The sequence below is a fragment of the Carlito syrichta genome, unplaced genomic scaffold (assembly GCF_000164805.1).
Source record: "Carlito syrichta isolate Samal-C Ts95f unplaced genomic scaffold, Tarsius_syrichta-2.0.1 Scaffold316145, whole genome shotgun sequence".
Lineage (NCBI taxonomy): Eukaryota > Metazoa > Chordata > Mammalia > Primates > Tarsiidae > Carlito > Carlito syrichta.
The window spans coordinates 172,569-185,787 of NW_007260241.1; the positions used below are offsets into that span (position 1 = coordinate 172,569).

Here is a 13,219-nt window from a genome sequence, read left to right on the forward strand (position 1 = left end):
AATACTAAAACATTGAAGGTTTTGTATATAAACTATTAAACCGTAAAATAACAGAGCAAAGTACAAGGGTATATTTATAAAATTATGGGGTTAAGAAATCTTTTCTAATATAACACCCAAACCAAAAAACAGAACAAATTGTGAAGAATTTTGCCACATAAAATAAACCCATCTTAACTCACTGGAAACAAAGTTTAAAGTAATTGATTGTCTGAACAAAACAAATATTTTCAACATATATACCTGACAAAATGGATTAATAGCTTTATTATATGAACTGCTCATACTTTTGTATTTCCCCCAAATTTTCCAAAAATAAAGAATATAAAAGAAAAATCCATAAGCTGAGGCTGTAGATGATCTTAATTATTAAAGCCCTTTATTAAAGAAACAGATGAAACAAATATTTTGTCAAAAGAACATATACCTGGGAGTCAGACTTTGATTCCATGGCCCTGCAGCACTAGCCCTTGGATGTGGAACACAGCCTACTCAGCCTTACTTTTTTGGTAATGATGCAAAAATTAAATGAAAGAACAGTAATTTTGGAGGCGTTTGCAATGTCCTCTGCTTATAAAGCACTGCCATATCCCATGCTACGTCATTTGCTGATGTCCAGTGGGCCAGTCACTGTATAATATGCTAGGTATACTCCAGTAGATAACGACATCCGTTTCTTCTTCACGAATCTCTCGGTCTTCAGGGATAGAGTCAAGAAAGCCATGAATTTCAGTCTAGCATGTTCAGTGCGGCATACTATCTTAAAGCAGAAGATAATGCTGTTAGTCTCATCAGAAGCTGCCCGCACACTGGCTCTCACCATTTCTTTCCCTGGTTAGTCTCTGGCCCAAGACCCTGACTTACTGTCTTGGGAACTCATCATTACCTGAATTATCCTGATTATTAATTTATTAATTTTATCTCCCCCTATAGGGCCCAAAGTTCATTGAGATCAGTGACATTCTCTGTCTTTTTCACTGTTACATCCTCAGCGCCTAAAATATTGCCTGACTTAGTAAATCCATTGTTAATGAATGAGAATAAAGGAGTAACAGATAAGAGTGGCTTGCTCCCAAGGTGGAGGTCAGCGTAAAGGTCTTATCAGATTCTCCAAACAGCTTTGCTAAGGAGGTCTTGCTATTGTTATCATCACTGGAAAATTAGAAAACTGAAATTCAGAAAGGTTAAAGTGCTTTTTCTGGTTCAACTGTCTACTAAATGTCAAAGGTAGTATGTTTTAACTCCAAATTGTGTGCTTTGTGGGCTGCACGCTGATCGAGTTGCAGTGAAATTGGTTTTCCAGTTACATGCTAAACCCAGACCTAAAAGTCTTAAATGCAGCTGGTAAAAAGTTATGATTACATGTTTTAACCCCACAAACAAACGTGTGTGTGCATTTCTATGCCCAAATGAAATGCATCTGTGTTAGGATGTGTGAGCAACTTAGGCCGCTCCCAACCAGAGGCGCTTACTTGGTCGATTGTAACAGTTGTATTCGTTAGCGTTAGGATGTACTTAAAACAATCCTCTCATTCCCAACTCTGAAAGACTCTTCTCCTAAGTGAGTTTAAATTCTGTGTTTAGAGGTGGTGTGACAATTTGAGGTGAGGAGTTTGGCCTTTTGTGCTTTGTCTCTGACTAACCAAAAGGACTCTGGGAGAAACAGTGGGGGTTTTCAAAAGTGCCCAAACATGAAACAGACTTCAAAGGACACCGGAGGCTTTGTTGTTGCAACTTTCTTTGCCTCTGGAGTCCCAGGAAAGTTGTTCATGACACTTGGATGCAGACCTTTTCTTTGAGATTGCCACAAAAAAGCGAGAACTTGATTGATTTTTGATGCCACCTTCTGGCTACTACAAAAACTTCAGCTTATAAAGATTGTGCTAAGAAAGCCTTGAGTGTTGTCTGCTGCAGCACTGTTACCAAGACCGAAATATCCCCCCATCTCACGAGGTTCAGATTAGGAAACAAGAAAGATTAAAAGAGCAAAGCTCTTCCGTCTGAGTTTTTAAAAATGGATATATAATATTGGTATATATTCAAGAGGTACGTGTGATATTTTGTTATATGGATAAAATGCATAATGATCAAGTTAGGGTATTTGAGGGATCAATCACCCAAGTACTTATCATTTCTATGTGTTGAGCACATTTCAAGTCCTCTCTCCCAGCTGTTCTGAAGTGTGTTATACATTGTTGCTAGCTAGAGTCACCTCACTGTGCCATCAGTCACTAGCATTTATTCCTTCTATCTAACTATATATTTGTATCCATAGCCAATCTCTCTTACTGCCACCTCCACACCCTTTCCGAAGTCTGGTATCAATTCTATTCCCCACCTCCATGAGATCAACTTCTTTACCTCTGACAAATGAGTGAGAACATGTGATATGTACCCGTCTGTGCCCTTTGCATTTCACTTAACATACTGACCTCCATGTTGCTGAAAATGACAAGATTTCATTCTTTTTATGGCAGAATAAAAAGATTTCTCTGGCTGAGACTTCTACTACTGTGTTGAATAGGCGTGGTGAAAATGGGCACCCTTGTCTTGTTCCAGTTCTCGGAAGAAAGGTTTTCAGCTTTCCCTCATTTATTATATTAGCTGTGAATCTGTCATATATGGACTTTATTGTGTTAAGTAAGTTCCTTCTATGGAGGTTTTTTTTTTTTTAAATTATAAAGGAATGTTGAATTTTATCAAATGCTTTTCATTAAAAGCATCTATTAAGATAATCATATGGCTTTTGTGTTTCATTCTATTGATTTGATGTATCACATTTATTGACTTGTGGACCATGCTTGCATCCCTGGAATAAGTCTTACTTGATCATGGTGTATTATTTTTTTGAAGTGCCCTTGGATTCAGTTTGCTAGTATTTTGTTGAGGATTTTTGTGTCTATATTTATCTGGAAAATAGACCCATAGTTTTCTTTTTTTGTTGCACCCTTATCTGGCTTTGGTATCAAGGTAATGCTGGCCTCATAGATTGAGTTAGAAATAACTCCTCCCTCTTCAATTTTTTTGGATAGTTTGAGGAGAAATTGGTTTCGGTTCTTCTTTGTAAGAATTCAGCAATGAAATGCTCTGATCCTGAACTTTTTTTTGTGGGTGACTTTTAATTACTGATTCAATTTCATTACTTGTTATTGGCCTGATTCGGTTTTCTGTTTTTTCTTGATTCAATCTTGATAGGTTGTATGTATTCAGGGATGTATTTATTTCCAAGGTATCCCAGTTTGTTATAGTTGTTTCTAATGGTCTGTGATGATCTTAAGTATTAATGTGATATCAGTGTAATGACTCCATTTTTTTTCTGACTTTATTTATTTGAGTCTTTTCCCTTTTTTTTTTCTTGGTTAATATTGTTAGTGGTTTATCAAGGTTATTTTTTCAAAAAACAAGTATTTTTCTCTCTCTTTTTTTAGTTTTGCTCTGATTTTTATTTCTTTCTTCTACTGATTTTGGATTTGCTTGTTCTTCCTGTTCTTGTGTGGCATTAGGAGGTTGTTTATTTGTAATCTTTCTACTTTTTGATATCGGCATTTGTTGATATAAACTTTCTTCTTAGCACCGCTGTTGCTATATCCCGTAGGTTTTGGTATATTGTGCAATGATTTTCGTTTGTTTCAATAATTTCTTGTATTTCCTTTCAGTTTTTTCCTTGACCCAATGATCATTCAGGAGCGTGTTATTTAATTTCCACATATTCGTGCAGCTTTTTAGTTTTTCTTGTTGTTTATTTCTAGTTTTATTTTATTGGAGTCTGAGAAGATGTTTTATAGGATTTCAATTTTTAAAAATCTGTTAAGGTTTGTTTTGTGTCCTAAAATGTCTGCCTTGCAGAATGTTTCATGTGCTGATGAGATGAATATGTGTTCCGTAGCTGTTGAATTAAAAACTCTGTAAATGTCTGTCAGGTCCATTTGGTCGAAAGTGCTGTTTGTTTCTAAGTAACCATTATTTTTCTGAGATGGGGTCTTGTTTTGACACCCGTGCTGGAGTGCAGTGATATGCCCATTGGTCACTGCAGTCTCAAACACCTGGACTCAAGTGATCCTGCTACCTCAGCCTCCTGAGTAGCTAAGATTACAGGCACATGCCATTATACCCAGCTAATTTTTGTAATTTTTTTATGAAGACAAGGTCTCATTATATTACCCAGACCAGTCTTGAACTTCCGGGCTCAGCCTCCCAAAGCACTGGGATTACAAGCATAAACCACCATATCTGGCCTAGAGTAAAATGTGTATCCAATATTTCTTTGTTAATAGTCTGTCTGGATATTCTGTTTAATTCTGAGAGTGGTGAGTATTGCTGTATTGGAGTCTATCCCTTTAGCTCGAATAATATTTGCTCTGTCTATCTATGTGCTCTAGTGTTGGGTACATCTATGTTTAGATTTGTTCTATCCTCTTGGCGAATTGATTTCCTGGTCCTTATATAATAATTGTATTTCTCTTTTTTAGAGTTTTAGACTTAAAGTCTGTTTATCTGATATAAATATGGCTACTCCTACTCATTTTTAGTTTTCATTTTCATGAAATCTCTTTCACCATCTCTTTACTTTCAGTCTACAAGTTTTTACAGGTGGGATAATTTTTTTTTTTTTTTGAGTCAGAGTCTCACTCCATTGCCCAGGTTGGAGGGCAGTGGCACGCTCACAGCCACCCCCGTGTCAGCCTGCTGGGCTCTGGTGAGCCTTCTGCCTCGGCCTTTCAAGTAGCCAGAACTACAGATATGCACCCTCCACCTGGCTAATTTTTTTGATTTATTGTAGAGACCAGGTCTTGTCAAGTTGCCCAGGCTGGTCTTGAACCTGCGGGCTCAGGCAATCCACTCATCTTGGCCTCCCAAAGTGCTGGGATGAAAGGCTGAGCCACCAAGCCTGACTGGGATAAAGTTTTTGTAGGCAGGATGTACACGGGTCTTGTTTTTTAATCCACTCAGCATGTCTATAACTTTTAAGTGAAAATTTTAATCCATTCCAGGTTGTTATTGATATGTGAGAGCATATTCCTGTCATTTTATTAATTGATCTCTGGCTGATTTCTGGCTGTTTTCTATATCCCTTAATTCTCTTTTTTTCTCCTTATCATTGTAGTTTGGTGGTTTTCTGTAGTGTCTATTTCTGCCCTGCTTTTCCTGTTTGCTGGAATTCTAAGGGTAGGAGTACAGGAGAAATACGGAGGTGTTGATTCACACTGGAAATCTGCAAACACATAAGTATAAATCTGTATATAAAAACTTTGAAATACTTATTTTGGAATTTCTCATTCATTCCACAACATTTGCTAAGTGGCTAGATTGGGCCAAGTATGAAATTAAGTCCTGGCAAGGTAGGGATTGTTGAATAAGATGAATAAGTTAGAAAACCTACCCTTGAGATAACATAATCTGGTGAATCACTTGAGTTTATATAGCAGCTTGCAGTTTATAAATCAATTTTACCTCTGGTGGGCTCTTGACACTTACTGATTTATCATTCACAGTTTTAACTGCTACTAGGGGACCCCAAGCGTCCATGACGTACAATAATGTTTTCATTTGCTTCCTACAAATTTGAGTCACATACACTATAAGACTGTGTGGATGAGGTGGTTGCTTGGGTGGTGAGAGAGCCAAGCTGACACTTGTGGATCTCAAGGCAGCCTTGTGCACTCTGTGCATAAATTTATAACTAGCTTCTTGAGCCATTTGTACTCAATGGGCTACAAACATAGAATAAGTTTATTTTTCCCCTATCATCACCTTTAACAAGGTTTTTTCAAATCTTGCTTCTCACTGTGATATCTCGGGCAGATTACCTAGTTTTCAGACACTTTCTGAGGTTAAAAAGTTCAGCATAGTTCAGTTAAAAAAAATTAAGTTTCGTTTCTTTCAATCTCCAATCTTGACATTGCAAGGGAACTTGGCGTTGGAAGTATTTCAGAGTTTCCTTCCTTTTCTCTTCCTTTCTGTGGTGAGGGATGGAAGGACGAGAATGGGGATGATGTCTGTTACTTCCCTGGCCATCGCCTATTCTTATGAAAGAGAGGAGGATTGGGTTGTTCGTGTGGATTTGCTTTGCTGTTGTGGTCACTGTGGCTAAGACATAACTGGCCAGCCATCAACACCCTTGCTGGGGTAAGCATCCTGAGGCTGGCTCCCTGTGGGCACAGGTGGTAACTTTCTGGGGGAGTCCTTACTGAGTGGTTTTTTGGTGTGAGGGATCAGCTTTGGTTTTCCCTCCTTCAAATTCCTTCAGCTTCATCCCTGGTGAGTCACCTCCACAAACTCTTAGTGTTGGGTGAGGTACCCCCAGAAGGACTGAAGCCCATTGATTGACTCCACATTCCACCATGACAGGCTGCTTTGCCACCCCCTTCTTCTGCCCCACTGATTTTTTTCCAGCTCTCTTGTGGTCTCTTTGGGTCTCATTTCTCCCTGCCTAAATGGGCACAGAAAGCTGACGAGCAGGTCTGCTACCCAAGAGGTGAGGTGTTCAATTGGAAAATGAGATGTTGGGCTGCCCTTCTTACTATACCTTTGGTGTCTATGAGAGATTCTCGTAGAGCCTTTGCTACTTTAAAATTGGGAAGAAACAATTCACCCTTTCCTTAATGAAGAGGGAAGGGGAAATGCTCTTAACTGTGACCATTGAATCCTGCCAACTCCACTGTCTCTAAACCGCCTCCCTCCCCACTTCATTGGCTTACGTAAACAGGACAGGAAAGGGATAGAAGTGATGAAAGTGTTACTGAATGCTGTACATCTGTTACCAAAACTGTGGGGGTTTATGGAAAGTCCTGTTGTTTGCTGCACTGAAAGTCAATACTGAGACAAGTATTGCTAGGGAAGGAGTCTTTTTATATAGATGATATCAGCTAAGAAGAATGGGAGATTCTGTCTCAAATTCATCTCCCCTTTCTGCTGATATCAGGGGTTTATATAGGTGGGGCAGGGATGTGGAAAACAGGAACTAGGGAGGGCTAAGGAAGAAGAGTTGGTAAACAGGTGGGGTCTGGCATCTCACTGTCTGGATACTGTGATCTGGTAAGTTTCAGTTCCTTGATACTATGGGCCTGAAAGTCAGTTTCCTGAGAAAGAAACTCATATAAGATAAATGCAAGTTTCAAGCTTTAAGACCAGGAGTGTCAATTGTTATGTTTATTCAAGAAGAAATTGTATCTAGTTGGACTGGTTTCAAAATGATCTAGCCCCAATTTCTTGTGTAAGACTTTCTTTATCCTCAGATCTGGATCCTACCTACTGATTTTGACTCAGTAGGAAAATTACTATTCAATGACTCATTTTACATTTTATGCTAGGTAGGTAGTCACATTAATTGGAGACTTGACAAGGTATGCTGGGAAACATTCTTCTTGAATATTTAGAGATGTCTTTCTTAAGATGTGCTTTATAAACCATCTCTATTTGAACCCACTGGGGAACTTAGGGGGAAGATGCTAATTCCTAGGTCCCACATACAGATATTTGGGTTTTGAGAGTTAATAAATAATCAGGAATCTGCATTTTCGACAGACACTTCAGGTTTTACTTATGCATGCTAAAGTTGGACAATCATTTGTCTAGAGTCTGGTACACATTATCTTAGGTCCTCCCAGAACCTCTGTGAAGTAGTGCATGATATTATCATCATTTTACTGACAAGGAAATTGATATTCAAAAGAGAACCATGTCGTGCTAAATATCTGAGAAATATTCCACTCAAAACTAGTGGTAATGAATATCAATCTGTCCCATGACTCTGTCACTGACTATAATTTTCAACAGAGAGAAAATATCACTCAATTTACTTGTCTTCTTTTCAATTACCAAAGTAATATTTTAGAAAAGTATTTATTTTACCAAAGTAATATTTTGCCAAAGTATTTATTTTAGAAAATCCATAAAGGCACAAAAATTAAGTAAACAAATATCATCTCAACATTCAGATATAATCATTTGTTTCTGCAAACCTACTTTATAAAATTAAAATAAAATCATAATTTAATACTTTTTAGTAATCTGCTTTCTAAACTTAATGTATTTTGAATTTCCTCACCCATTAAACACATCTTTAACATTATTTTCAATGGCAATATAATACTCCACTTAATGGATATACAAATCTATGTTTAACTAATCCCCTGTTGATGAACAATTTGATTATTTCAGCTTTTTACTATTGCAAAAAGATTATTTAAATGTTAGGCATCTTAAAAGGGATTTGAGGAATATTTATCACAGGTGCCAGAGAAAACTGAGCCAATTTTTAAAGATCATATATCAAAAGTATTCGAGGTCTGAAATGACATAGAATATTTCCACAGCCACTACAAAGATTATTTTACATTGTATTCTTTCTTAACAGGAACAAGACCATTTTGTTTTACTTTAACATGTTACGCTGTACCAGCCCCTCCGTGATGTCAACCCTACAGTGCCCTACCACACAGGTAAGGCAAGAAATGCCTCGCTGGGGGTGTTAGCCCTTCTGAACATTCTTGGATGAAAGAATTCAGAAATTCCATTTGAGGTCCATGTGTGTGGTTAATTATGAACTTATAAAGATGGGAAGACACAATTATGAACTCATGCTTGTTCACATATACAATCAAAACTAAGCAGAGCCTGCTTGTGAGTGAGAACAAGTGGTCTTCAGGTTTTGGTAAAATATAAAAAATAATAAATTAATTAAAAACAAAGCAGAGATTAATTATTTTAGAATCACTTGGGAACCTGGCGATGAGCTTGTGCAACTACTGCTTTTATAAATAAATAACTGCAATCCAGAGAAACGGAAACATTCTTCTCAAGGTTAGCATTGAGTTGGGAAGAATCAAGCTAGCCACTGTAACTAATGAGCCCCAGTCTTTCAGTGACTTCAGGAAGTCATGTGTGTCTGTTGACCATATAACAGTACAAGGCAGGTGTCTGTGGTTGGTGGGTTACTCCCCTCCAGGTTCCTTCCACCCGGTGACTTGGGCATTCCTTGAGTCCTCTTTGTCATCTGCATCCAGCTGACAGAAGGAGACTGAGGGTGCATAAAGCGCCCTGCTCTTAAAAGTCTTGGATCAGAAGTGTGCCCCACTTCACAATTCTACTCATACCCCATAGGCACAAAGCCATTTTACACAGTCATACTTCGATGCCAGGAGGAAGGAGCCAAGCAGTGTCAGGACCGGAGCAGTCTTTTTGGTGCTGTGAAAGAACTGGAACAAGAGACACAGGCCTCAACAGAGAGTTCATTGTGCCCCCCGTAGCCTACTTCTTTGGCCTCCAAAACACCCTTCTTCCCAAAGAAGAACCCAGAATCCCATGTGGTACTGTCTTCAGCTCAAAATCTGGGATCTATGGGTGCTGCATAGTTCTTAGATCAGGTCTTGACACTAAATGTAACATGAATGACAAGGATAGGAACAGACTCCTGTTTAGAAAAAGAGGCGTGATACACACGCTGTAGTCTCTGGTGCATGGAATGGAGAACAGTCTTTCATTCCACCTGGACTGTTCCCTGAGAGGAGCTCCCTGATCCATTGTATCCATAGTCCTTTGTCGGCCACCTGGGAGGTTGTTTTGTGGTCATCAGTCTCCAGGCCAGTGAGTGCTGGAAAGTGTGCCCTCTTGAGGACACTTGCTTGGAAGGCTTATTTGGAAGTCCCCTTCCTGTTGGGCAAGTTTGTACTGCAAAGATTATTTTAACAGTGAAAGTTTCTTTTAGTCTAGCTCATGGTTTGTTGGTGTTTGTCTGTTTGGCGTTACAACTATCTCAAAAACTTGGTAGTTTTCTGACTTATTTGCTTCTTCTTGATGCCAGTCACCACACCCAAAGATCTTTCCTAGGACTATTTCGTAAACCTGCTTTCTTTCTTTGGTTGTCTTCCTCAAAGACTTCTGAAATCTTTTTAAAGTTTTTATTTGAAAGTTGTGGGGTACAAGTCAGGATTGGGTACACAAGTGGTTTAGGTGCAGGCAAAGTTTTGGGCTTCCCGTTGGGTCTCATTTCACCTGGATTACTTCTGAAGTCTTATATCTGCTGAGACTAAAATCCACTTGGGATGTTGGTATCTTATTCCTCTGACCACCTCTACCCACTCCCCCAAGGTCAAATCCTTGACTTTGTCAGTACCAAAAATTAAACCGTCCTTTGTTAAAAAGCACAATCCCATTCACAATACCCACAAAAAAATACCTTGGTGTCTTGCTAACCAGAGACATGAAAGATCTTTAGAATGATAACTACCAATCACTGCTCAAAGACGTCAAAGAAGACACAAACAAATGGAAAAATATTCCATTCTCATCGATTGGAAGAATCAACATTGTTAAGATGTCCATCCTACCCAAGGCAATCTACAGATTCAACGCAATACCCATTAAATTACCAACATCATTCTTCTCAGACCTGGAAACAATAATGCAGAAATTCATATGGAAGCATCAATGACCACGAATAGCCAAAACAATCCTTAGGAAAAGAAAAAAAAGCAGGAGGTATCATACTTCCAGACTTTAAACTTTATTATAAGGCTACAATAATCAAAACAACCTGGTAGTGGCACAAGAGCAAACATATGGACCAATGGAACAGGATATAGAGATTTCAGAAGCAAAACCTCAAATTTTCAGTCAACTCATCTTTGACAAAACCTCCAACAATGACTACTGGGGAGAGGAGAACCTATTCAGTAAATGGTGCTGGGAAAACTGGCTGACCACATGCAGAAGATTGAAACAGTATCCCTACCTATCATCATACACAAAAATCAACTCCAAATGGATCAAAGCCCTAAATGTAAAATGCCAAACTTTAGGAAATCTTAGAAAATGCATGAGACACCGTTATGGAAATTGGAATAGGCAACCAGTTCCTGATAAAAACCTCAGATGTCCATGCCATAAAAGATAAGATAGACAAGTGGGATCTCATCAAACTGAAAAGCTTGTGCAAAGCAAAAGAAACCATTAAGAGAGCAGGGAGACAGCCCACAGAATGGGAAAAAATATTTTCCAATTGTGTATCTGACAGAGGCCTAACATCCAGGGTCTATAAAGAACTCAAACGTGCTGAAAGGAAAAGAAAAAATAGCCCCATTAAAAAGTGGTCAGGTCGGGCATGGTAGCTCAAGCTTGTAATCCCAGCACTTTGGGAGGTGGAGGAGAGAAGATTGCCTGAGCCCAGGGGTTGGAGACCAGCCTGAGCAACTTGGCGAGACCCCATCTATACAATAAATCAAAAAATTAGCTGGGTGTCGTGGCGCATGCCTATAGTTCCAGCTATTTGGAAGGCTGAGGTGGAAGGATCGCCTGAGCCCAGCAGGTCAAGGATGCGGTGGTAATGAGTGTGCCACTGCACTCCAGTCTGGGTGACAGAGTGAGATTCCAACTGAAAAGAATACAAACTTTAGAAAAGTTAAAAAAATTTTTAAAGGTGCAGAAGACATGAATAGACACCTCTCAAACGAAGACATGTGAGCAGCCAACAGACACATGAAAAATACTCAGCCTCACCAGTCATCAGAGAAATGCAAATCAAAACCACATTGAGATATCACCTAACTCCAGTAAGAATGGCCATTATTAATAAAACAAAAAACAACAGTGGCTGGTGAGGATGCAGAGGAAAGGGAACACCTCTACACTGCTGGTATGAATGCAGACTAGTTCAACCTCTATGGAAAACAGTGTGGCGATTCCTAAAAGAACTGGACATTGATGTTCCATATGACTCAGCAGTCCCCCTTCTGGGGATATATCCAGAGGAACTCAGATCATTCTACAAAAAAGATACCTGCACACGCATGTTTATTGCAGTACCATTCACAATAGCAAAAACATGGAATCAACCGTGCTGCCCATTGAAACTGGACTGGATTTTAAAAATGTGGTACATATATACCATGGAATATTATGCAGTCATAAAGAAGGACACAGTTATGGACTTCACAGCAACTTGGATGGGCTTAGTCCATAATACTCAAGAATTTATCACAGAAACAAAGAACTGAGTACCACATGTTCTCACTCATACGTGGACCCTGAACATTGACCATAACACTATAAGAAAGGGATTGGCAGTAGTGGGATATTGCCTGGGTGGGGGTGGAGACACAACATCAACAAGGGTACCTGATCTCAAACCAGGCAAAGTGGGGACCAAAGGGAGGCCCAAACTTCACCTGTATGATGATCACGTGTTTACCTAATCCTGAATTATACCTCCCATCTTTAAAATACAATAAATTTAAAAAATAGAAATTAAAAAGAGTTTTTACAAAACTATCCTTTGTTATCTCAGTTGCAAGCATCCCACTCTGCACATCTCAAATCCTCTAACATGGCAACTCCAGAAATTCTAGCTCACTGGGACCTAGAAACCTCTGATCCTAACCCCTCGGCAGTGCTCCCCAGGGCTCTCATGTTTTCGTCTCCCTCATTACCTGAATTAATCCACAGTCCTTCACTGGAATAACCCTTCATATGCACCTTCAATTCCTTACTGCCTCTCAATTCGTTTGTACTTCCCTGGCAAAACCTCGTCCTCGGCTAAATGCAGCTCCATGCCTGAAACCAGGCAGCTATGTCCTCGCAGAAAATCATACGCCGGTCATTTGACGTCAGGACCTAAGGTCCAGTGGTCCCTCAGCACTGTCCGTTTGCTAGCCTACTCTCCTCGAAAACAATTTCACACCTTTTCCTTTCACCTGGAACCTCCAAGACCTTCTTCCCCATCTCCATGCCCGCCTCTGCCTTGGCTTTCTGCTTCACTGAGAAGGTGCAGGCATTCGTCAGAAGACAACTTTTCAAAGCTCTTGCTCTGCCATCCTCTGGCCCATCCATCGGCATCGGTGTTCATGTATTCGTTCTGCCTTCCCTCCGCTTGTACGTTGGAGACCAGCCCCTCCATTTGTGTGTTCGGTCTCATTCCGTCTCACATACTTAAGTGCATCACTCTGGAAGTTTCCTGGGTTTTTTTCTTTTATTGTCATTTTTCTTTCTCTGCCAGATTATACCCTCAATATACAAACGCGCTGTTCTGTCTTTCCTCTCAAAAAATTCCTTCCTTGATCCCACATCCCCTTCCAGCTCCGTATCTCTGTGGCTCTTTTTCGCAAATCTCCTCAAAAGGATGGTCTACACTTATGTGTCTAAACCCTTTCCTCTTGTTCTCATCCAGTCTTTTGTCCTTACCTCAATTTTCCCCAAATGATATCATCGACCTCCACTTTATTAA

General features: G+C 39.5%; 1 protein-coding gene across 1 annotated transcript in view; it reads left to right on the top strand.

Annotated features, from left to right (window-relative positions):
* The window catches only part of SLC44A5 (solute carrier family 44 member 5), a 125,961-nt gene that overhangs the window by 68,144 nt on the left and 44,598 nt on the right, over window positions 1-13,219 (top strand). The window contains exon 4 of the mRNA XM_008073782.2: window positions 8,357-8,441. Within this exon, the coding sequence (XP_008071973.1) occupies window positions 8,357-8,441 (85 nt within the window). The remainder of the gene's footprint in view (window positions 1-8,356; window positions 8,442-13,219) is intronic.